The 25,598-nt window shown below is 41.3% G+C and overlaps 1 protein-coding gene across 1 annotated transcript in view; it reads left to right on the top strand.

The window, feature by feature from the left end:
* Window positions 1–1,614, top strand: part of NUDCD1 (NudC domain containing 1) — a gene marked incomplete at both ends in the record, with an annotated part of 48,823 nt that extends 47,209 nt beyond the window's left edge. Inside the window, one exon of the mRNA XM_082498884.1 lies at window positions 1,322–1,614. Within this exon, the coding sequence (XP_082355010.1) occupies window positions 1,322–1,614 (293 nt within the window). The remainder of the gene's footprint in view (window positions 1–1,321) is intronic.
* Between the last annotated feature and the right edge of the window lie 23,984 nt (window positions 1,615–25,598).

Below are 25,598 nucleotides of genomic sequence, written 5' to 3'. Positions count from 1 at the left end.
TTATGATTGAAAAATTAATTTTTTTTTAGTTCAGGTCTTGAACTGAAACTAAGGAAGGAACAAAAGGGAAACTGAGTGGACCAATTTTTTTGTTGCATATATCTGTCCTAAGAACCTTCTGTTGAAAAAAAAGCAATTGGTCTTGAATAGACCTTTAGCTGCTAACTTCTAATGATTTGCTGCTGTTTGAAGAAGCATTGCATGATCTTGCCCATTCTTGCTACAGTTTACTGAAGAAACCTCTATCTTTCACTGTCTACTCATTAGTCTGGGTATGTTTTGCTATATAAATCCCCTGCTCCTAACAGGGTTGTACCTATAAGCCAGAAAGATAAAGGACAGTGACATTTTATTTTTATTTAAAAAAAAAAAAAAATCCTATCATTTTCTTACTAGGAAAGAACCAACCAACCAAAACACCCTCAAGGCATGAAAATGCACTGTTAAAGTCTGTTGGCACTGTTTTGGGCTAGCCCTGGTGGGCACCTAAGCACCACACAGCTGCTTGCTCTTCCTATTCCTATTCTGCCAGTGGGACAAGGGAGACAATAGAGAGAGCAAAAGCAAGAAAGCTCATGGGTTGAGATAAAGATAATTTAATAAAAGGAGTAAAGAGGAAGAAGAAAGGAAGGAAAAAACGCAAAAAAAAAACCCAAACAAACAAGTGATGCAAAGGCACTCAGTCACCACCTCCCGCAAGTAGACCAGCTGGTCTCAGAGCAATGGCTACATTCCCCAACACCCCCACCACCACCACTGTTTTTATTTCTCAGCATGGCGTTATATGGCATGGTACACCTCTTTGGTCAGTTTGAGTCAGGTGTCCCAGTTGTGTCCCCTCCCAGCTTTTTGGGCACTTTTGCCCCAATCTACTGCCAGGGCAGGGGGGGGAAGTTGGAAAAAGAGAACACCATGATAATGCACAAGCACTGCTCAGCAACATGTGGTATCAACACTGTTTCAGTCACAAATTCATAACATAGCACCTTATGGTCTGCTGTGAAGAAAATTAACTCCATCCCAGCCAGACCTAGTACAAGTACTTCAACCTCTACCCTATGATAGTGAGCTATACATACATGTGCATCAAAAACACCGGTTAGGAAGATGTACAGAAGAATTGCATATTGCTATTAAATTGGTTAATGCATACCTCCAAAAACTATTGGCTTATTTAATAACAACATATGTCTCCTTAGTTCTTTTTTGTCACTAATTGCATATTATTTTTTAAGCTAAGCTTGATTTTCTCTTAGCCAGTTGAAGTGCTGTTGAAACCAATGTATTACTTCTGCCTTCTACATCTTTTTGGGCTATGCAGGTTATGTCCAAGCATCAAAGCAAGACAAGAAATTCATGGCTTGTGCTCCAGATTACTCCTACGCTGCTCTTTGTGAGTGCTTGCGACGAGTTTTCATCTATCGCCAGCCGACTCCTTTGTCCACAGTTCTCTACAACAGGAAGGAAGGAAGACAAGTAGGACAGGTTGCTAAGCAGCTAGTAGCAACCCTGGAAGCCAATGATCCTATCTTAGGCTTTCAAGCTACAAGTGAGAGATTATTTGTTCTCACAACAAAAACCTTGTTTTTAATAAAGGTGAGCTCTGGAAATTAATTATTCAGTATGTTCTGCCATAGTTTGTGTTAACAGTTTGTTAAAGAACTGGCTAGGTAAATGATCTGAGAAGTTCAGTACATTTTGCTGAACTTTAAAAGGGAGATATTTTACAGGGGAGTCAACATTTTTCATTAGAATTTGTAAGATAGTGAGAAAGTTTTTTCAACTTTGCTGTCACTGAAGTGAGCTTTTTCAGAGCTATGGGAAAATGTCTTTACGCTAACAGCTTTTTCAAAGCAATTGTCAGAGGCTGGTATTGCATAGGTGAATAGATATATGCATTGTTTTTTCCAAATGACTGTGTTTCTCATACTTTTGAGTTTTGAGAATTCCCTTCTGTTTTTAAATGCCACTTTACCTATGAAAGTAGTAGTCCGATAAATAAAGCCTAGAGTTACAAGCATATGATGTGCAAAGTAGTGTGTATCATAAAGGAAAAAATAATCCCAAATTCAAATACTGTTAACCAAAAAAATTATTTAATATTTCAATATCCAGTAGTTTGATTGAAATGTGAATGGAATGAATAGAGTGGAATGTTCCTTATACAGGTAATTAATTCCAGTGGAACAATTTAATTGTATATGCAGATTTTAGAGTATTGGTTTGGGACTTACTCATGCCTGCAGTGAAATCTGTTCACATGTTAAGAGATACTAGAATAGCTTTTAGTAGCTTTTTCTTGAAGCAAAGTAAGGGCGAATGTATAGCTGGTGATTACGTACTGAATGGTATTTGTCAAAGTCTAGTTATACTCTCAGTTGTGTCATTTTCACTTGACATTGTACTTCATCTCAAGTGACTAAATTACAATTAGAAAATGGCTAACAAGAAAGCACCTGTATTATAACTGGAGATGGGAGGCTCAGAAGTGCTGCTTCTGCCTCAGATACCGCTATAGATACTGTGTTATTAGTTAACCATTCTGTCTGTCATGCGCAAGTCCAAACGTGATGTATGCAATATAAGAGTACACAGGCCACGAGGAGGCTTCAGTTTAAAAATTGGTTACTTTTGTTGAAAAGTTGTATCTGAAGATTTGTGTTTCTTGTTTTAAATTGACATTGTTAATACAGTTAAACCAAAAAAGGGTCAGTTGTGACAGCTCCACCCTGCCTTGGTTTTTTCATAGTATGCTTACAACTCCAAAGCAAAGAATGCCTAATCAATATATTGAATATATTGTATACTGGCAGGAAAGCTGCCATGATCTGTGGTACCAAAGTACTGAGACAGACACAAATACCACAAGTGGCCTAATAGTTTGCATCTCTTCTAATATTATTTCAGACCTCTGTAAGAATCTATTGAGAGGAAAATAAATGTTCCTTTCTTATAGACTGACAGTTTCTTAGTTGTGATTGTTTTGACTCTCCTGTAAATTCTCCAGGCTTGTATTGGTGAAATGATTAAATAATATAGTGAGAATTTAAGAGGGAAACAAGCAGTTGTGGCTTGCAAAAAACCCTTCAAATTCAGTAGCTTTTCAAGGAACCTGATTTTCTTTGTCCTTACAGCAATATTATATTGTATATCCAATATTGAAAAGTTTTTCCTTGTACCTGGGTAAGTTAAAACAGACTTGATTTGCAAACCTTCCCTTCTTATTCTATTTTTTTAAAACTGTTTTGGAAATGCTTTTTAAAAAGGCTCAGTGAATGTATTACTGTTTCATGACTGTTTTGCATCTCAGTTTTCATTGTTGGACACTAATGTCAAACAATATGGTAGAATTCAGGGAGAGGTCTTTTAGCAAAGATTTTATGTAGTGGATTACTTTGCAGCATAAAGTAAGTGCTTTGAGATTTATACAGATATTACTTAGTAACCTGACATTTAATCATTGGGAACACAGAATTAAGAACACATGATGTTTGTGGAATGTGGAGGGAGTGAAGGTTTCATGGGCAACATGCTTTTGTCAGCTCAGGTCTATTATGGGAAGGTTCAGTATACATGAGCATTTCAGCTATTCTTTGTCAAATTCACCTTTCTGTGCATTAGATATCTGGAAACATGCTTCTGCTGTTTTCTGCAACAGAGAAAACGAAGTCAAGTAAAATAGTTACCTCTTCAGAGGCTGTACTATAATATGTAATGACTAAAGCTCACATTCTGCCCCAAATGTGTGTTTCAAGGGAGTTCTTGTTTGCTCCTGGGAACAATTCAACATGGGGAAGGGCTTCATCCCTTTTTCCATGTTACTCACCTGTTTGCAGTCATGGTGTTCTCCGAAAGGATATGTCAGATAGTCTCTCCTTTATTTTGCTTTCCATGAGAGTTAAGGACATTGTATTATTTGAAAGATCTCTTGCCTTGAGGAACCTTGCGTGATGTTGCACAGCAAGGGTGCAATAAAATGGGTGCAAGCCACAGGGAGGCACTTATTGTTAGCATTTCCATTTCTGTGTTCACTTAATTTTAAGGCTTTTTTGTTCAGTGTATTAATGTAGCCTTATACAAAGTATAGAATGTGGATATTTAAAAGAGGTGTTTTTCTGAGAACCAGACTTCAGTTTTTCTAGGATTTTATTTCTTGAAATCTTACATTTTAAGACACTGCTTCCTGAGAGGTCTCGATCACAATCTGTTTACAGAATTTCTGATAAAATACTTGGCTATTACAGACTCGTGTTATTTATTTCTAATATTGTTTTTCAGTGTTTTCCTTGGCTGCATATTTGGAATGTATCATGTATTATTCTACAAGTTTAAATAAATGGAAAAAATCTTAAATTTATTAATAAAAGGTTTTTTTTTAATTATTTTAAAAGATTTCTGTTCATTTAAAACCTGCATCCTTCCTGTGCTACTGAAACAAAATAGAAAAAAGAAATTCCTTACAATAAAACTTCTTATGTTAAGGAGCTTTCTGCTAGGGCAAAGTGCTGATGGGTGTCTGCACTGCAAGGTCACGTCTGTTGCCAAGACATGCGCTATTGCACACCTTGTTCATTTCTGTGAAAACCCTTGTACAGTTTTTTTTTTTGTTTGTTTTCATGTCCCATATCTACCAGCATACAAATTTACAGAGGTAGTTCCTGGAGGCGGTTGATATGTATCCAGGTGTGTTCTTGTCTAAAAGTGCACGTTGGGCCTATGTGAACCTCATGATGTTCAACAAGGCTAAGTGCAGGGTCCTGCACGTGGGTCAGGTCAACCCCCGGTATCACTACAGGCTGGGGGATGAAGGGATTGAGAGCAGTCCTGCTGAGAAGGACTTTGGGGCTACTGGTGGATCAAAAACTGGACGTATCCTGGCAATGTGCACTCGCAGCCTAGAAAACCAACCACATCCTGGGCTGCATCAAAAGGAGTGTGGCCAGCAGGTCAAGGGCGGTCATTCTGCCCCTCTACTCTGCTCTGGTGAGACCCCACCTGGAGTACTGTGTCCAGCTCTGGAGCCCCCAACATAGGAAAGACATGGACCTGTTGGACCAGGTCCAGAGGAGGGCCAGAAAGATGATGAGAGGGCTGGAGCACCTCTCCTGTGAAGACAGGCTGAGAGAGTCAGGATTGTTCAGCCTGGAGAAAAGAAGGCTCTGGGGAGACCTTATAGCAGCCTTCCAATATTTGAAGGGCTCCTACAAGGAAGCAGGAAAGGGAATAAGAGCATGTAGTGATAGGACGAAGGCTAATGGCTTCAAACTGGAAGAGGGTAGATTTAGAATAGATATAAAAAAAAAAAAAAATTCACTTTGAGGGTGGTGAGGCACTGGAAGAGGTTGCCCAGAGAGGTGGCAGATGCCCCATCCCTGGAAATATTCAAGGTCAGGTTGGACGGGGCTCTGAGCAACCTGATCTAGTTGAAGATGGCTCTGCTCATTGCAAGGGGTTGGACTAGATTACCTTTAAAGGTCCCTTCCAACACAAACTATTCTATGATTCTATAACATTGCATCCTCTCATCCTGTGCCTTTGTTGCATACAAGGCCCACATGATCTGGAGAAACCCTTTTAGATGGAAAAATAGAAATCTACACATCCTTCTTCCCCTACCTCAACCCTGCTTTTTTGCAGGAGGGTGAAGGAGAAGAGAAAGGATTTGGTCTGTATTTATGTCCTGTGTCAAAAAAGTGGCTCTTCATTAGCGGAGCAGACCCTGTGAGAGTACGAGATAATATTGAAGCTTATATTTTATTTGTTTGCTGTGCTTCGTTTCAATAATACACATTACTACCACTATAACTTTGGAATTTCCTTGCCTTCTGTCAGTTTGTATTTTCTATTCTTATGCGGAGGAGATGAACTTGAAGCCTGCAGTCAGTCACACATTAGCATGGAATAACAATTTTTATTGCTGTCTGATTGTGCCACATAAAATGCTTTAGATAGGTTTGGGTTTTTTGAGCTAAACTGTTAATTCCTCTTAATTCCCCAAACTTACGTATCGCCACGTGTTAATGAATCATATTGTTATAATCACAGTGGCAATCATCAACATCTGATTCTCATTTCAAGATTTTCCTCATTCTGTGGGAGAATTAAAATGTGCATGGTCACCTCTCCAATAATGGATTCAGTGGTCCTAGATGTTTCATCTTATTCCATCTTCTTACCGGGTAGGGTGGATACACATAACTGAATTGGAACTTCCCCTTGTTGCAAAAGGATTATGGTTTTGTATACCCAAATACGAGCTGCATCAGGTACCAACAACTGCACTTTTACAAACTGCTCCTGCAGTTTGGTTTAGAATTTTGTGCAGCCAAGTCTTATGTGCCATTCATAACAGCTTTCTGGAAATCTGGGGAGATTTGATTCTCCTCCTCCCCATGCAAGGCGTCTGCATTTGTGCTACGGATAAAGATCAGCAAGGTCAAAAGATAACTTAGCTGCAGTCTTTGAGGTAGAGAAACCAAATCTCAACCAAGTCTTTTGGTCAAGACTATTGCAATAATTTCAAAATCAAGATTTAGTACTATTTTTCTTGAAGAAGTATCTGCCGGGGTAATTTAAAATTTAAAAAAAAAAAAAAAAAGGTTAAGCTACTTCTGCAAAATTATTTTCTTTTAGAAAAGATGCTTACCATGGTGTGGTAGCTGGGTATCGACTAAAATCTGATAATAAATATAATTAATGAGTACAGATGTAGACCTGGAAAATACATATCATAATCTTTACTGATCTAATGCTGTAGCCAACATATCCTATATAAATAATTTCAGTGTGGTTTTGCAATCTAATAAAATTGGCACTTGCAAGGAATTGTCAAGGACAATAAGAAACTCAAAATTCAAAAATTAATCATTTTAGAATGTCACTTTCATTGCGCTGTGATGAATATACATTATCCACTAGCTTTTGTTAATGCATTACTTGCATTCTGAATGTGCAAGAGTTGTGTGTTCAGACTTTTGTCTTTTGTATTTTCAGCTACATCTATATATGTGCACACATGTATGTATTCATACTGCCTTCAAGTATTGGGGAAGATGGGGGGGATTCAGGAGGGGAGATTCTTTTGACATTGCTGACAGCACAGCATAGATTCCTCATTAACCTGAAGCTTTTCAAAAAATGCATTGGCTGTTCATGATTCTGCCTGTTGGGAAGACAGCAGTCTGACCTTAAGTAGAAATATTTTGCTGTATGCTAAAACATGGATTTACACTTGGGAATAAGTTCTTGAATGTGAAGAAATCCTCATTATTAATTCAAAGGCTCTTTGGAAAGTGTATTATGTTTTTAGTTTTTCTTTTCTACTGGTTTTGCTGTGAGTTTTCCTGTGCGTGTTGTCCCACATCAAAATGCAAACACCTGTAAGTCTGGTATAAATGTGTTGTAATGTCACGATAACTGCTTTATGTGAAAACATGAGTTATGAATCCTGTGGAGTTTTTCCTCTGCTGAAGATTCAATATATGATACCTCAGTATTGCATTACGCCCAAACTTAAACAGCTCAGAGGCCAAGTATTGAGCAGATGCCTCAAGTTGGAAGAAATGGTGCAGGAGTAATAAGCATTTATTTTTATCAAAACAAGTGAGGTTCAGTGGGAAAAGAAATAAGATCCGCTGAATACTAATTCAGTCACTTTATCACTGAAATTGCTGCTGATTGGCTTTTAATGATTTTTCTCTTTGAAGCTCTTCATTCTCCCTGTTCCCCATGTCCCCTCTAATAAATATAGAGTACCTTATGGTAATGTAAGGTTGAACAATTTATTGGAATTTCCTGAATAACTGAATTAGACTTTCACGTGGGATATCTAAAATATGGGCATGAGGTACATGATGGATACGTCTAGTTGTAAAGAGACCAGGAATTCTGGCTCTTGATTTGATGAAGAGCTGATGCCCATCTAAACAGAAATAAAAACTGATGCTGTGAAGACATTTTCTTGAGTTGCTATGTCGGATTCTAAAAAGAGTAAAAACGTAGGAACCTGTGCAGAATAAGCTTGCTTAGGCAAAATGAAATATACACAGGTTACCTGTTAAAATCTCCTAGAAATATACGCAATACTCAATTCAAAGCACTTGGGTCGATCAGAAGGAGAACATGCATGTGATCAAGGCTTCCTCTGTTCCCATTTTGTCTGCATTTGGCAAGGGTAAGCCATCCGCAAAACTGCCTGGGTGCTGGTGTGATCGGCGTTACTCCCTTTGGGCCATTTCTCGCCTGATGTAGGTGCTCGCTGCTGTCTGAAAAATTCACAAGTGTAACAGCTAACAAGATATTTCAATAAAAAGGTATGGGCTGCTGTTAGCAGTGCAGTTCTGAACCTCTTCAGATCCAATGTGACATCTGTGATAAAATCTGCCTTTTCACACAAAAGCAAAAAACCCCTAAAACTTGGGCTGCTTTATTGTTTCACTGTTTTTTTTTCTGGGAAATACATCAATAACCTTTTTCTCTCTGTTCTTAGAAACCTGTCGTGTGCTTTAAAAAAGCAGATGCAATATCCTCAAAGTTTGAACCTGGTGTGTTTTAATGCCATGGGGACATCAGTGTATCTGGCACTGACTCAGTCTGTGTTTCAGAGAAAAATTAGCCAGAAAGTTGCTTGAACTGCTCGCTATTCCGCCGGGAAGTGGAAAAAAGCAAAGACAGCTTATTTTTAATAGGTTCGCTGTGTCTGTTTACATAGTTACAGTCTTTGAGCTGCATGGCATACTGGAAGGTCTCAGGTGCCCAGACAAAGGGAGCTGTGAGCTGACTATCAGATGTGAACACATCTGATGTGTCTACGCAGATTTTAGGGCTTTCTTGGTTATCTCACCTCACAAAACTTTCTCTTCTATGATAGCAGAAATACGTTAACTTGCTAACTGACTGCAGTATCTAATCGGCAAAGAAAGAGCACAAAGTAGACTCTTGGAGATACATCTCTATACCAAAGGCGATTTATACCGTGACAAACTGTTTATGTGGTTTTGACTTTGAGTTGATTAATGTTTATAATTAATGAATTCCCGCAAGTCCGATTTTCTAGCGGAATTATTCACAGACCTGTAGGTAAATATAAGAGAACACGAATTCAGAACTGGGGATAATTAGCACTTCTCATAAGTATCACACAAAATCACAGAATCACAGAACCGTCGGGGTTGGAAGGGACCTGTGGAGATCATCCAGTCCACCCCCCCACCAGAGCAGGGTCACCTACACGGGATGGTGCCCAGGCGGGTTTTGAATGTTTCCAGAGTGGGACACTCCACAACCTCTCTGGGCAGCCTGTGCCAGTGCTCTGCCACCCTCAAAGTAAAGAAGTTCCTCCTCATGTTAAGATGGAACTTCCTATATTTAAGTTTGTGCCCGTTACCTCTTGTCCTATCACTGGGCACCACTGAAAAAAGACTGTTCCCACCCCCCTGGCACCCTCCCTTTAAGTATTTGTAAGCATTGATAAGATCCCCCTCAATCTTCTTTTCTCTAGACTAAAAAGACCCAAGTCCCTCAGTCTTTCCTCCTAAGAGAGAGCAGATCCCTGTCTTTCTTGAACTGGGGAGCCCAGAACTGGATGCAGTATTCCATTTTCAGTTGGTTACTCAATATTATGTGAACTAAATTTCTTGAAACCTATAAAAACCAGTTCATTTTGCAACTCCTGAGTGCTGCTGACTGAGAAAGCGGAGCTTTGCCTCCTAAGTACAGGCAGTGCTCAAAGTCAACAGGGCCAAAGAAGACTAGTGAGTACTTTATGGTGCTGTTAAAAGCAACCTGCCAGCGCAGAGGGACCGCAGCTGCTTGGATCCTTCCGTTCCTGGACGTTTCTTGAGCTTAGCAGCCCTCGTCATTCCCAAGCAAGATGGCGAACCCATCCCACGCTGCCTTATGGCTCTGCAGAGATTCTGACCGTGTGAAGTTAAAACAATAATGTGTGTGTACCAGCGATGTCCAGCTGTGCCCATCTGCGCAGGACTTTCCTCTGAAATGCAAGGTGGGTGTGTGGTCGGGTTTGAAATATAAAATATACAATAAAGTGGTCAGGCCAAAGCTCAGTCTCTCTGTCTCTCATGTCCCTTAAGCAATGGCTTTTGGGTACATGATTCCTCGTAGGTTGTTATGAGCAAGGTGGCAGCAGCGCTCTGCTGTCTGCAGCCCCAGGTCCCTCAGCTTTGGGGTGCTGGCTTTGGGGTGGCACTGCTACGAAATGGCACAGCTCCAGTTTTTCTTCTCATCTGCCAGGTGACGCTCAGCTCTTGGTGTCTCTGCCACTCAGGTAGGGGATACCATTGTGCTGGGTTAAAACCACACTCCTCAACCACCCCTTGATGAGTCCTCTGTCTTGTGTCTTTCATGGCAAAACTGAGCCCTCCTGCCCTTCAGGACAGGGACATCTCTGTCTCTGACCAAGCGTGAACAGCTCAGAGGAGGCTGTGGAATCGTCTGCTGAAGGATTTCCCCATCTACACGCACAGGTAAACTCTAAACATGTTCCCATTGGCAGAGGGGGCAGACTAGATTATGTTAAAGATGGGATTGAGGAGTTGTTAGAAGATGAGTTTAAGCGTAGCACGACGGGTCACGAGCAGGTCTGGTCCCGAGGGCTCTCAGGAGGCGGTACCTGTTTCTGAACCATGGCTAAACCGTGTTGCTTTCATGTCCCTTCTGGGCCGGCTCTCTCTTCCTTCTCTATTTTAAAGGAGGAAACTTCTGTGCCTTTAGTGTGGCGTGGGGTAGAGTTCCTGTGACGACAGCACAGAGCCCGAATTCAGAGAAACTCTTCAAAAGCCAGGTGCAGGAAGGTGCGTTGCTTTTTAAGCTGAAATTTTCCCGTTCAAATGCTTGAGAGGAAGTGGGTTATGAGATTGCCGCCAATGGAGAAAAACGCTCAGAGGAAGCTGAGAGTATATTTTAAAGAAATTGAGTATCGTATGTGTTTATATGTATGAAAATGAGCACAGAAGATGAGGAGAGAAGCGAGCCATATGGCGGTGGGTTACAAATGGCTGTAGCGCTTAGGGAATTAGTAACTCTAAGCATTGGTATATGTGAGCTTGCCGGGGTTCAGATGTTCACACGCTGGTGCTTCAAGAAACCAGCTGAATCAATAAGCAAACATTTGAAAGACAAAAAACAAGCCAGCATCCAGCTTAAAAATTCAGAGAAAAAGCCCTTAAAAGGGACTTCTTTTCTGGACTTCTTTTAAGACTGAAATGCAAATAAGATTAAAAGGAGATTGTTTATTTTTATATATTTGTGCTGCCCTGTAGCTAGTTAGAAAACATGTTTCCTGCTGGTTACAGGTTTTTTTCTTAGACTCTAAAAATATTCTATTAGCATCAATATTAACTTATTTAATTACAGAAGCAGAGTCGTTAAAAAATTCCTTTAGAGCCATCACTCGTAATCATGGACTTCAAAATACATGCTTTCTCTCTCTATAAAAGAGAGAAATTTTTTTAGACAAGATTCCTTCCTTTCCTCTATGTCTTTGGCAAAAATAACAAACTTTTATCAGAAAAAGAAATGTGCTGGAAGCAATGCCCAAGGGTAAGTTCAAAGCAAAGACGTTTGGAGCTCTCTCTTCAGGACACCCGTCCATGGCAACAGGGGCATGTCAAAAGATCATTGAGATCAGGTTTGGGCATTATTCTAGCAACGTTTTTGTTTTCTCTTCGCCCAGAAAAAAAAAAATACGTTGAAAACTTGATTCTTCCTTCTGCCTGATGCGCTCTGGTGGCCACTTTCCCTGAAAGCCCACCACCAGTTAGCCTCTCCAAACATCTTGTGAGGGATGTGATTGCCCTTGGGGCTAGTGTTCTCCCTGGGGGAAAACATTGAAATTGTTTGTTACAGCACCGGGATGGGAGCCCTATGGAGGGGGTTCCAGCTATCTCCGTATCAGAACATAAATGACGGGGCAAAGCCGCGTGGAAGCGTGCTGTTTCACTTCAGCTGAGACTTCACAGGGCCCGTGTGCCCTAACCTGCATGAGCTGGACTTCTTAATATTGTGCTTTCCTAGAAAGAAAAGAAACATACATAGTAAACAGTAATAACGCGCCACACTCTTTATTTAGATTTACTCTGAAGGAATATCAGAAATCACATCATATTCATGTGAGAGTGGTATCACTGAACTTATAAGGAAATATAATCAGATTTTAGTTAAATAAAATTAACTGACGTCTGTCAGCATTCAGTGTCTTCAGTAATCTGAAAAAACAGCTTTAGTAAGTGTATTGATGAGCTACCAGTGAAACTATTTTCTCATGTAGAGTGGGAGGACTGATGTCGGTCTAGCCGAAGGTGCGGAGGGATGCTGCGGAGGGATGCTGGGGACGCCTGCCTGGCCCCGGGCTGCCTCGCAGGGCTGAGGCAGAAAGGCAGCCCAGGGGCTCGCTCAGGGCTGGCGCCTCACTTGAAAGCAAACGCAGAGCCACCTCCTGCCAACCGGCTCCTGTCCTACCTCTGGAAGCAAATCTCTGCCTGCGATTTATCAGCTCTTGTCTCTGTCAACATCCCTCATCAAGAAAGTAAACATGAGTGAAGCAAGTGAAAGTGCCCCATCTGAGCATCCCTGCATTTGTTTTCTAACAAAGGAATAACCCTGGCTGCTGCGAATCCGTGGCAATGCGGTTCTTTGATCCCTTTGCAGAGAAAACTCTATTTCAACCCGATATGCACACAAGAAGTTTGTATTTTTAATGGCTTTAGTTTTATATAGGTTATATTTTATAACTTATAGCTGATTTAACTCAAAGTGCAGGAGGATTTTAAGAAAGAAACGAGTGTTATATACACATGTTCCTCAACTTGTTTTTTAAACTGTTTCCCGTTTTCTGTTAAGCTCTGGAATGGTTCTTCACCTTTTGTTTCTGCTTCTAAGTTTGCTCTGTGTTTGCATTCAAACCGGGCACCAGAACATTAAATCAGTGAGCATTTTTACACTGGTTTGTTGGATTGTTTTCTACCACTCTTATTTTTATCTTCTAGGAGGAAATGTTTTTACGTGACAAACTGTGGCCAGAGTCTTGCCCCCAGTGAACAACCCCAACAGAGCTACTGATGCGACCGTGCTCCCAAAATGCACAGGAAGGGAGCAAGAAGCTGAGGGTTTGTGGTGCGAAACTGTAGGTCCATTGGGGCTGGTATGCCTTGCAGTGGCAGGAATGAGTAAAACCTTGACAGAGGAACGAATGCTGACTTCTTAACGAAAGAAAGGTGCAGTAGAGGGGCTGTACCTGTGTGTAATAGCCCACACCAGCTGGTGCTCTGGTGCCATCAGTGGAAGGCTTTGTCTCACATGCTTTGGGAGCTGCCAGTCGTTAGCTTTTACATAAATTGCCTCTCCAGCCCTGATGATCCCTTTTCATTCTCTGACTTTGGCAGCCCTAACATACAAGATGTCCAGGAACATGCCCTTACAGACAATGAGTGGTCTTGCACTGTCAATGTGTCGCTGCATTCAATGGGAATTATCTGGGCTCTTGCCACAAGGACTCTCTGTTAAAGGGTAATTTAGAGTTATCTTCTCTTTCAGGGCTCTTTCCTCTTTCTTTCCTCTCTCCATGATTCTCATCATAGATAGCTGTTTGTTTTCCTTTCCTTTATTTCTGTATTGCTGTTGAAACATCATTCCTTGATGTAGAAATTGTCAAGGCTTTTTTCAAAGAAACTCATTTTATTGCACCAGCTTTATAGATTCTGACTTTCTATGTAAAATTTTGTTCTGTTTTTAGTATAAACTAAATTGCCCCAGTGTCCTGAAAATCTCTGATTGCAAGCCAGAACTGTGACCATGCTATAACGTATTTCAAACTTAGAAAGTCTGTTGCCTAAGTGAGATCATAGAATTGCTTAGGTTGGAAAAGACCTTGAAGATCATCAAGTCCAACCATTAATCTAGCACTGCCAAGCCCAGCACTAAACCATGTCCTAAGCACCATGTCTACCCATCTTTTAAATACCTCCAGGGATGGTGGATCAACCACTTCCCCAGGCAGCCTGTTCCAATGTTTAATAACCCTTTCAGTGAAGAAATTTTTCCTAATATCCAATCTAAACCTCCCCTGGTGCAACTTGAGGCCATTTCCTCTTGTCCTGTTGCTTGTTACTTGGGAGAGGAGACCAACCCCCACCTTGCTACAACCTCCTTTCAGGTAGCTGTAGAGAACAACTGAGGTGCCTGGAGAACAACTGGTCTTACTATTAAAGACTGAGGCAAAGAAGGCATTAAGTACCTCAGCCTTTTCCTTATGCATTTTCAGTTTCCCCCTGCATCCAATAAGGGATGGAGATTCTCCTTAGTCATTGTCCTGGTTCCGGCAAGGATGGGGTTAATTTCCAAGGAGCCGGCAGGGGAGGCACGTATTCCATACCACGTGACCCATGCCCCGCTATAAAAGGAGCTAGCCGGGGCGGGGGAGTCAGTCGCCACTCGGGGGCGGGTCGCGGCGGTGCGGGTCCGGTCGGTGCGCTTCGCGGCGGTACTGTAATCGCGTTCTTGTATTCCCTTACCGGTGTTATTGTTTTTCTTTCTTTCTTTTCTTTCTTTTCTTTCTTTTTCCCTTTGTCTGTTCTGTTAAATTATAATATTTCAACCCACGAGTTTTGCCCTTTTCTGCTGATTTTTCCCACGGCTGTGGGAGTCGAGTGGTTCTCTGTTGCTGGCTGAGGCCAAACCACGACAGTCATCCTTTTGTTGTGATGTATTTATAGAAATATTTTTTTATTGTCTTTTACGGCAGTAGGCAGATTAATTTCCCGTTGGGCTTTGGTCCTTATAATTTTCTACCTGCAAAACCTCATGACAACCTTGTAGTCCTCCTGAGTTGCCTGCGCCTTCTTCCAAAGATCATAAACTCTTCTTTTTTTCCTGAGTTCCAGCCAAAGTTCTCTGTTCAGCCAGGCCAGTCTTCTTACCCACCGGCTCGTCTTTTGGCACATGGGGATGGCCAGCTCTTATGCCTTTATTTCCTTCTTGAGGAATGTCCAGCCTTCCTGGACTCATTTGCCCTTCAGGACTGCCTCCCAAGGGACTCTGTCAACCAAGCTCCTAAACAGGACAAAGCCTGCCCTCCAGAAGTCCGAGGTGGCAGTTCTGCTGACCCCCCTCCTTGCTTCTCCAAGAATGGAAAACTATCATTTTGTGATTGCTGTGCCCAAGACAGCCTCCAGCTGTCACATCTCCCACAAGTCCTTCTCTGTTTGCAAACAACAGATCCAGCAGGGTTCCTTCCCTAGTTGGCTCCCTCACCAGCTGTGTCATGGAGATGTCCATCTGGTTTGAAATCTAGACCAACTCATGTGTGTTAGTAGCAGCTGCTGGTTCTGCTTGCTGTTGTTCTTGAACACACGCTGGTTGTATCCATTAGTATGTATTATTTCCCTTCTCCTCTACTCCAGGCTGGGAAAGAATAGCTTAATTTAGTGGATAAAGGCTATATACTCGGGTACTTCAGGTTCCTAAGTGTCTACAGCTTCAGATAATAGTGAAACACCTTCTTTGGTCGTATTGCAGTGAATCTCCCTAAATGTCCCTACATCTCTGATGCTCAAGACCAGCATTAGTTTCAAGAACAAGTCCATGTTTATACCAAGGCAAATCCTGTTGGTCGAAGTACTGTGTAGAACCCTAATACCCTATAGACCTGAAAAAGCAATAGACATCCATGTGAAGAATAGGTTCTACTCCAAATCCATTGCCGATGTGATTGTCAATAACTTGTGTTCACAAGCACTTTTTTACACATGTACATAATCTGGCATGTTAATTTTTTTTTTTGCTTCTCTCTTGGGGAGGGAATACAGGATGCACTTATATGCAGATGAAATAGCATGAAACAACATTTAGACTTCCCTCTCTCTCCGTGTTCTTTTACATCAAGTTCTTAGTTGTCATGTCTGTGAAAACATAGTCTGTGGTCACCCTGTCCAGATGCCGTCTTCTGGTTAAGGGCTAGCCAGCAAACAGCTGGTTTGGTTTGTTTGTTGTTTTTTTTTTTTTTTTTTTGTCATTCCACCTGCTTGGTAATGTGCATGGCCTGCTGAGGAGTTACTAGCCAGGCTGAGTGTCACAGCAGAGTTCTATACCGAGTTCTGAATTACACAGGTACTGTAATCAAGAGAGAGGGATGTGTTTGGCTCCATCTCAGAGGCAGCCACTTCTTGTAAATCATCAAACAGGGTCTGCAGCAAGTCGAGGAAAAAAAGGCACAATTAAGATGTGATGCCCTCAAAATTCAAAGATCTTTGGTCAGTCAATAAAAACTTAAATGGGAGTAAGGATCATAGAATCATAGAATCACAGAATGGTTTAGATTGGAAAGGACCTTGAAGATCATCGAGTTACAACCCCCCTGCCATAGGCAGGGACACGTCCCACTAGACCAGGTTGCCCAAGGCCACGTCCAGCCTGGCCTTGAACACCTCCAGGGATGGGGCCTCAACAACCTCTCTGGGCAACCTGTTCCAGTGCCTTACCACCCTCAAAATGAAAAATTTCTTCCTAATGTTCAATCTGAACCTGCCCTCTTCCAGTTTAAAGCCATTCCCCCTCGTCCTATTGCTACATGCCCTAAGGATGCTGAAAGAGGTTCTTTGTTGCTGCAATCTTAATTTTTCTGCCTATGATGTCACTAGCCAGCATGATTTTTTGAACTGCCTTGTTGGCCCTGAAGCCCAGGAACTTAATAACCCAGTGATCTCCACAACAAACTGTAAAGACTCAAAATCCATTAGAAATCTTCAGGTTAGCAGTGTGAAAACATAGGTCAAGATCCAATATGGGTAGGAAGCTGTTTCTGCTAAGGATATGACATAAATCATCAACTACTTGGTTCGATTCATACTCTCCATATGGATCTTACTTCTTTTTCCTGCTGGGGCTTTTGTCTGATTTTCACTTGCATGCCAGAAAGCAAACATTGGCAAGTTCAGGCCTTCATATCATCCATCAGCTGTTTGGGATCTGTGTCTCTGTAAAGTACTCTCTATACTGAGGTCTATATACAAATAGAAATGACTTAGCTACCACCTCATGAGGATTAGTATGTAGGGTGAATTACAGCTTTACACTACTTTCTAGTTTTGCCAGTTGGCTGTTGAAACTAGAGGATGTATTGATTCCTATTTATGCAGAGCTGTTTATTTATGATGCTTGATGATAAATAATAAATTGATGGCTTACTTGGCAGAGCTTGTTTTGTTCTTCTCTTGTTTTTAGGTTTTAAACACAGCTATGTGGAACCGCGACACGTTTTCTCTGGTGGGGAGGGTGGGAAGAAGGAAGAAAAGGGGCCACACACCTGTTTGACCATCTCTCGTGCTAAATTGTATTGGGCTGGATTTTCTCTTCGGCTCAAAAGCTATTGACACAGGATTACAAAATGATCCCAAGGGAAAATGGGAAAACAGTTTGCTGTTTTTCAGGCTGCTCTGGCATTTATTGAGATGAGCAATGCTTCAGTGGGAGGGAGTCAGCTGGAGAAATGGAGGTATGAGTTGCCTTTTCCCTGACATACGCTGGCTCAGACATACCTGGCAACGGCTGTTATGCTAAATTATGGCACTTTGCAGCTGCTAATATTTCTCCTTCCCAGAAAGGATTCAGACTTACCCATTTAGAGTCAGACTTAGTTTTTCTAGGAGGAGGCAAAGGAGAGCCGATGAACTGGCTACAGGCCAGCATCATTAACAGATGAGCGCTGGAGTTCGTCACTGCAGCCATATATGAAGGAAAGAGGAAGGGCTGTTTGACAAATGCCATGAGAAATAAATTAGCGTTTGCTTTCTCAGTAAATTACATTTTAAAAGGCATTTGATTTACAGTACTAAACACATTTCAGTGAAGCCGTTGTCCTCGGGTAGAATACGCAACTCCACCGTAACTAAAATTCATGCTGTGAAAATGGGGGCTGGAGACCCTCCATCCCACCTGGCTCTCCTTTTGGGGTTTTGGTGTTTCTTTATGATCACTCCTCAATTAAGTAGCCACAAAAAGATGATGGTGTTCTCCTGGAAAGGCCTGGGAGCTCCAGTTAGGTCTGCTGTGAGATGAGCTGAACGGCGCTTTTCAAACTTTTTTCCATTCAGTTTGAAAGCTGAAAATGCAGTTCTTCTGGAAAGCTCTCTTTTTCAGTGTGTTGGGTTCCATGCGTGGATCCGACCCATCCCTGCTGCCATTTGCTGTGGAGCCAGAAATGTCCCACCCAGCTCCATCCTGCCCACTGAGACCCTCACCCAGACACCAGCAGGTGTGGATTCATTCAGAGGGGCAATTCTCTGGTAGGAGAGAATTTTCCTTTTCTGCTGCCAGAGAAGGACAAAATATTGAAGACAGTCAAAACTGAGACATAATTTTTGTGGTTTTCATGTGCCTTTACTGGCAGCAAACCAGCTCATGAGACTCAGTATTCACCTGAATGGCTTTGTGTGCCTGGGGAGGTGTGCACCTGTGGTGGGGTACTAGACAGACCTGAGGGGAGAAGAAAAAAAAAGATCAATCTGAACTTGAGAAGAAGCACAAAAGAGAGGAGATCTTTTACATCCTAGAAGTATCACATCTGTAGGAATAAAACTTACTAGCCCTCTTTCTGTGACTTTTGGAAAGGCTCAAGTTGACTTTTTTTTCTCTGGCTACATCAAAAAAGATCTATCTCAGCAACCTGGTTTATTCTCTCTCTCCTTTTTTCATCTTTGTATCCCAAAAAGAAAATTGACATGTTTTCTGTGGTATACTCAGTGACACGAATACTATACCTAGCATGTGCACCCCAGCCATTCATTCTCCATGAGAGAAGTCTTAGATCCTTTGATATGGCATGGCTTTCAAGTACCATTTGCAATTGTTGATCATCGCATTTTTGGGAGATAGTTGTTTTTTTTTTTTTTTGGGAAGTGTAAAGGATGGTCTCAGCTTGATTGTGCTGTCAGCTAAATTTAAAAGCATACATTCTTACTAAATGAAAAGTTAGTTTACTTTTTGCCTCGTTTTCTACGTTGACTGATTTCTACCCAGTTCAACAGAAACATGAAGAACTCCACAAAATAAGTTTTCTATAAATTTCATTAAAATAAGCTGCTGGGAAGAGGGAAGAAACCCTAGAATAACACAGCTGAGGCAAAGGCATCAGTCAGAGCTACTTCCCTTTCACACGAGTATCAAGAAACTCCTCAAAGGAATTTCTAGGAAACAAGACTTATTTCCTTATTCTTAATATCTGTGGAACAATTTGCTTCCAAGAGTGTGTGTATCATTAACTAAATCCTTAAAAAGAAAAAGGCACAGCCTGTGTCCAGTCCTGAGTGTGACCAAATTGCAGAGACAGTGTGAAAGAGCGTGAGGACGGGAAGGGTACTTGGCTGCTGAACAATATGGATTTACATTGGAGGAGAGGTTTGAAAAGGATGATAATGCAGATTAGCTATAACTGGCCTTGAATATCAGCCTGTGACGTGGAAATCTTAGAAACTCAACATCTGATGGGATAGCCTGAGGGTCAGTCTAGCCCGGGAGGTGGATCTCGCTGATGAAATGCAGTGTTTGTGCCTGTACCTCGGCTCCGCAGCCGGGCAGGGAGACGCATGTGCTCTGTAACACTGAGTACGAGAAGGGGGATAACTTACATGAGCAGAAGCACCATCACGTCACACAGATGTAACTCTGTCCCTGCTTCATATATGCTGGTGCATCTGAAACGCAAGAGGATTTTCAGGTGAGATAAGGACTAGAGAACAAGAGTAATTCTGCTTTGATTAGTGCTTGGCTAAACCTAATGAAGTGCAAAAGCATGTTGAAGTGCCCAAGTGCTCTTTGTTCTTTTAGGTGTCTTGCCTTTATTTACTGAGTGAGAGAGTGGTTTTATTCAGGGTCACTTTCAGCAGTGTTGACAGGAAGACATCACAAACTACACTCTAACTTATCATGGCTAAAAATCTAGCTAATTATCTAGGTCTGAAAGTAACTAAACCTCTGCCTTTTCAGGTGCTGACCCACTTGTCTGTTGGTGGTTTGTTGGTTTTTTTTTCCCTTCCCTGCTGCTCTTAGCCTTAACACGTCCAGAGATGAGAGAGAATTTTTCAGGACTATTTCCCCAGTACCCAGTACAAGGTTGGTCACCGTGACAAACAAAGCCTGCATTGTGGCTTGAAATTCTCACCTCACATCCCTCCTGCACGTTTATTCTCACCCATGCAGGAAGGCAGTAATGAAATTGGCACAGCTGTGGTGTTAGCGCCGCTGTCCGTACGTCTGCTGTCAGGAGGAACTTGGGGAGCACATGTTGGCCACCTCAGCCCTCCACCTCCCAAGCCAGCGGACCCCGGGGAGCCAGCGCCTGGCTACTACCTGAGGATGCACACCAGGGGTGCGGCTCCTGATGGCTACCAAAAAAGTAGGGCCCAGAGCCCTGGGAACAGTTGTGAGCATCAGTTTCATACTGAAACAGCGGTGTCGCAGACTGTGGGATCAAGCTCCGTTGCTCAGAGCTTGCTACTGTCAGAGAGTGAAGCTGCACGGCCCCAAACTCCTGCCACAGCCACCACCCAGGGACCTGCACTTCAGTGGTGGGTGAAGTGACTGATACGCAACATAACATACGTATCGTGTTCGTGGGGCACCCGAGGGGCAGTGTAGTTTAAGGGATTTCAGGCTGAAGAGTAGTTCCGCAATGTCAGTTCTAGAGCCGAGCTTCCCACCTTTATTAGATATTCCCATCCTTATTAAAAAGGGAAGACAGACAGCTCTTAATCGTTTTTATTTTCTGGCCATTGCTTTTACTTTCTTTGTGTAATGTGAAGAAAAGGATACGAAATCCCTTTGAGGAGAGAACAGACAACATTTGAAAACAAAATTTCCAGCTTGAAAGAGGAAGCGATTGTCCTAAATAATAGTGCCAGACAACAGAAGATATTTTAAACTAAAAGTTATTAAAAATGTGTGCTTTTCTCTTCCAAAGTTAAGGTGTGATGCTGCCTATCTCAGAAAATATAAGATAAAATTTCACTTTAAGGCAAACGGATAGCAAAATCCACCTGCTGAGAAGTAAAGGGCAATTGGTTTAGGAAATCCAAAGAATTATCATACATCTGTTTTGAAATCTTTCTATTGTTTTCAACTGCAAGTCTTTCAAAGAAGAAGATGAGTTCTCTGTGTGGGAAACGTCAGGGATAGCACAGGACTTTTCTTGCAGGGCATAGGGTAAGAGAGTGGAGGTGTATGGAAGATCGTGTACAATCACTACAAGAATTGCTGCTTGGTTTCGGTATGCCTCCAGCAATTCCTGTATTTGTAAATCATGTGCCAGAGAATTTGTCTGTCGGCCAGAGGAAGATGACAACTTCCTTACCTAAATGTTGGGTTTATTTGAGAAAATTCATAAATTTTTGAGATTTTTTAAAAATTGCAGAGAAGGGAGTTTCCCTGAATATTTAAACATAGATGAAACTTGAAAAAAATATATAAACCACACATACATATAAAAGAAAAAGCCGACAACAAACTTTAATTTCTAAATAGTGAAACACTGATACACTTGGAGCTTTTTGTTTATCACAAAACAACTGTGACCTGTCTTCTCTCTCGAAAGCCTTGTGAAGAACCCCAAGGCATTACTCGAAGTGCTGGAAGACCAGAGGCGGTAATTCTTGCTTCCATGGTGGAGAGGTCTGTTTCCAGCATTGGAAAGCAAGGGATCATTGCAGCAGACTCATATTTTCACAGTGATAGAGGTTTTCCAGAGAATGGAAAAATAGAAGAAAGAGAGAGAAAGAGAGTGTCATAGGAGGGCATGCTAGAAGGAATGAAATGAAACAACTGACGGAGAATGCTGCCCAACCCTACCCATCCCTACCCATCTTTACCCAATTCCAGTATGGGCTTGTTTCAACATGCACTTCTCTCACACGCATTTCCCAGTTACAAACCTCCTTACAACCTTTCCACCAGCCCCAACTTGAAGTTTGTCTCTGCTTTTGCCTATCACTTGGATAAATGACCTCATCTTCTGGTTATGTTACCAAACTTCATGATGTTACCAAATATTTTCTTACTTTTTCCTTTTATTTCTTTACCCTCAAGCTCATCACATTTTAAGCACGTGGCAGTGGTAGTTAAATGGAAAAGACCTCAAGTGCAGACTTGAAGATGAAATTGGAAGCATCTGTTTATTGTTGAATTAACAGGCAGAGAAGTACCAGGAGTTAATATTGTTTAATTTCCTGTTGTGCGTGACTGCTGAGGGTGAGAAAAACATTGTTTACAATAAAGATACCGTTATAAACTACATTACAAGGTCATAGTATATTTGCAATAATGAATTTCATGTTAATGCTGTATTACACTAGATGCATACACTGTATTACACTGATCCAGCAGCTGTGTCATCCAACGTCATCCCAACATTTTACTTATATAGTCTGATAAGATTTGAGCCCCAAACTTCCAGTGTTCCAAATATAATTGACATCATCTGTTTGACAGGTTCCTGTTGTGCTGTGCTTCAAAGATGCTGTGATCTAGCTGCAGCTGCTCAGTTAACAGGACACCAGCTGTGTTTTTCTCCTGCATCTTCTATCAGCAACACACGAGCACCCCCGCATGCAGAACACTTGGATGAGAGGTACCAAGCAGATGAACGTGACTCAGGTAGTAAAGGACTTTGCAGAGTGCACTTGCTGTTAAGACACCAACTGACATGGTAAAACTCTGTGCAAATTAAATAGATCTAAATTAGATCTTCAGAGGTGCTGTTTTAGGATTCTTTCTGCTATGTGTGAGATTCTTTTCATATTGAAAGAAAAAAAAAAAAAAGCCCATTTGAACCTGAATAAGCAAACAAACAAATAAAAGCATATCCATTGATTTATTATTTTCTTTTGGACTAGCGTTCTTGGCAGCTGTGGGTAAGCCCAGTAGTGGTCACAGTTAATTAGGATTACTACTGGAGCACATGGTCGAAAACCTCCAGGATGCAAACTGTTGTGAAGGCAATTGGGAGATTTACCTCTAAGGGAACTTCTGATCCAAACTAAGAGTCTTCTAGTGACTGCCTTTGTTTTTTGAAGTGCTTGAGTTAACATCTGTATTTAAGTACCTGTGGTTTTCTTGTCTTACAATGTAACTGAAATGTAACTGAAAATTCATTTACATGCGCTTTCATTTATATTTACTTTCTGTCTAAAGAGATCAAATACTTGTTTACCAATAGTGTTTTGAAGCCAAAGGAATAAGTATGGTCTTGCCAGATTTATTAGTAGTTTCATTTTTTTTTTTCTGTCTTTATGATGCTTTGTTTTCTTTGAAAACAATGTTATCAGCTGAGGGGAAATATAAGGTCACACCTCCGTGGTTATAGTTGGTAAATGTTGGTGTCCAGCCAAGTAAAAATGACTTCTACTTTTAGCCGAGCTGTTGTGGCCATACTTATGGTCACAATATTAATGAAATGGAATTGAGGAATAACTTTAATGTCAAATATGCCAAACCTGCATGTCAAATATGTGCATCAATCCATCGTGGAGCAGTTTCAAAGCTCGCAGATCTCATGAATCTTTACTGGTGTCTGTATAGCATAGAGGTTGATAGACCAGAGCCAACCTGAATTAAGAAATGTGCAACTACATTAACGTGTTGGGTCTTCTGAAGTAAATCTTCTGGTTATTGCCACTTACTGCAGTCTGGTTTGCACCACAGAGCAATCTCAAAAAGGGTAAAATTGGTTTCTTTTGGATTTGTAGCACTTCTGTGCTGCAGGAGCTCATGTGATGTGCTTGAACTGCTCTGGGGCATTCAGTCCATTGGACCAGTCCAGAGGTAGTCCAAAGGAAGCTCTCATGCAATATAAACATCAGGTCCTCAGGAGGTCCTGTTATGTCACAGCACTTAATAATGTAGACACAAAGTCAGCTCAGTGCATTATAGCTAGGCTGATTCCCAAGCCAAAATAGGCTGCTTGGTGCCACCTGTGAAGGAACAAAAATGGTTGGAAAAAAAAGTAAATGCAAATAGCTTTCCCTCAGATTAACTTGTTTTATTTTGATAAATTCTCTAGATGTCATGCCGCAGGATATCAGATTAAGCCTACAGCTGAAAACCCCAATACTATAAGGCTGAGTATAGCAACTTCTGAGTATATATACAGTCTCCTGAAGGTACATATTTAATCTCTGGTGCGGGAGATTTAAAATCCTCCTTGCCGGTCTGTTCCAGTGTTTTGACAAGTTGAATATTATGCTTCAAAATAGTTCACTCAAAGCATCTCTGATACAAGTAAGGGTAATATTGTCATGTTCAGCACCCTCTGATGCTAGTGTCCCATAGACTGTGATCAGATCCCTATAGATAGGAAGATAAATATCTTGTCATCTTTCAATCTAACTTTTTCTACATCAGATCTCAGATCCTTCAACCTTATAGGTCCCTGGTGTTTAGGCTCTTGTCATTGCTAACAATCTACTTCAGGTTCTTAGCTTGTCTTAATCGTTCTTTAAATTCAGCATTCAGAAGCAGACACAGTGTTTTAGCTGAGGCATTCCAAATGTCGTTGAAATACCAAACATTACTCACTAGGGAAGATGTTTTTCAATGGTTTCTGTATTATATTATGTTGTTTCTTCCAGAATGTAATTCCTTGGCTGGCTAATGAGGATGTCATTTCAGACAGTGTCAAAAACCCTTCTGAACTTCATATGTAGTAGCTTTTCTTGTTTCTCATTATTGACTTTTAACAAAAACATTTTGGCTCCCATTTTGTTAGCTGCTAAGATCTATAATTTCCAGTGCTGCCTTCTTCCCTTCTGGTAAAAGATAGGCAGTGCATACAGTTTTACCTGTTCCTCATGGACCTTCTTACAGCAGAAATTCTTAAAGATAATCAACAAAGGTCAAAACAGAGAGGAAGCAGTAAAAAAGCTGTCTTTTAAAAGTGCTGAACTGTTGCAAAGTAAACAGCCACAGTTCTTTATAGAGGGATCTTTATAACTGCATTTGATTAAACATGCCATTCATAGTTGTAAATTCTACTGCTTTGCTATTCATTCATAAACCTGTAGAGTCTGTTACTCTCATTCCAGTGAAAGTCAGACGACACTGTCATGGAAAAATCCTGGTCCCGTCGACATCTGTGGGGATTCTGCCACATATGTGAGTGCTTTACCACCTCTGTTTAATGCAGATACATCCAGCATCTACATTTCTTCTGTGCCTAAAGCTCCATATATTTAGCTTTGACAACGCTTGGTCTGAAGTCAGCTTAGCCTGCTTTCCAGAGGTGTTAATCGGTGGGGCACTTTTCTCTCAAGGACGGGAATTTGAAGGGGAAGTCTCTTAATTTAGCTTGGTCCAGCAAACTGACTTGGAAGTTTTTCGAACCTCAGCATGCTGCACACAGCAAGGGGATAAGAGATTCGTACTGCACTAGGGTAAGAATATGCATTCATCTCCTACGATTCTGAGAGAAAGAGTTTTTAATTTAAATAGCTGTGTTTATGTCAACACAGAGACAAGTGCCAGGCGTTGATAGCCAAGCTAACTTTGAACAACCAGCTCTAGAACAGAAGGTACCGTAGGTATATCCATGGCGTGTCATC

Source organism: Vanellus vanellus, assembly GCF_965231255.1.
Source record: "Vanellus vanellus genome assembly, chromosome: 2".
Lineage (NCBI taxonomy): Eukaryota > Metazoa > Chordata > Aves > Charadriiformes > Charadriidae > Vanellus > Vanellus vanellus.
Note: the sequence above shows the minus strand (reverse complement) of the source record. Positions and strands in the feature narration are given on the sequence as shown.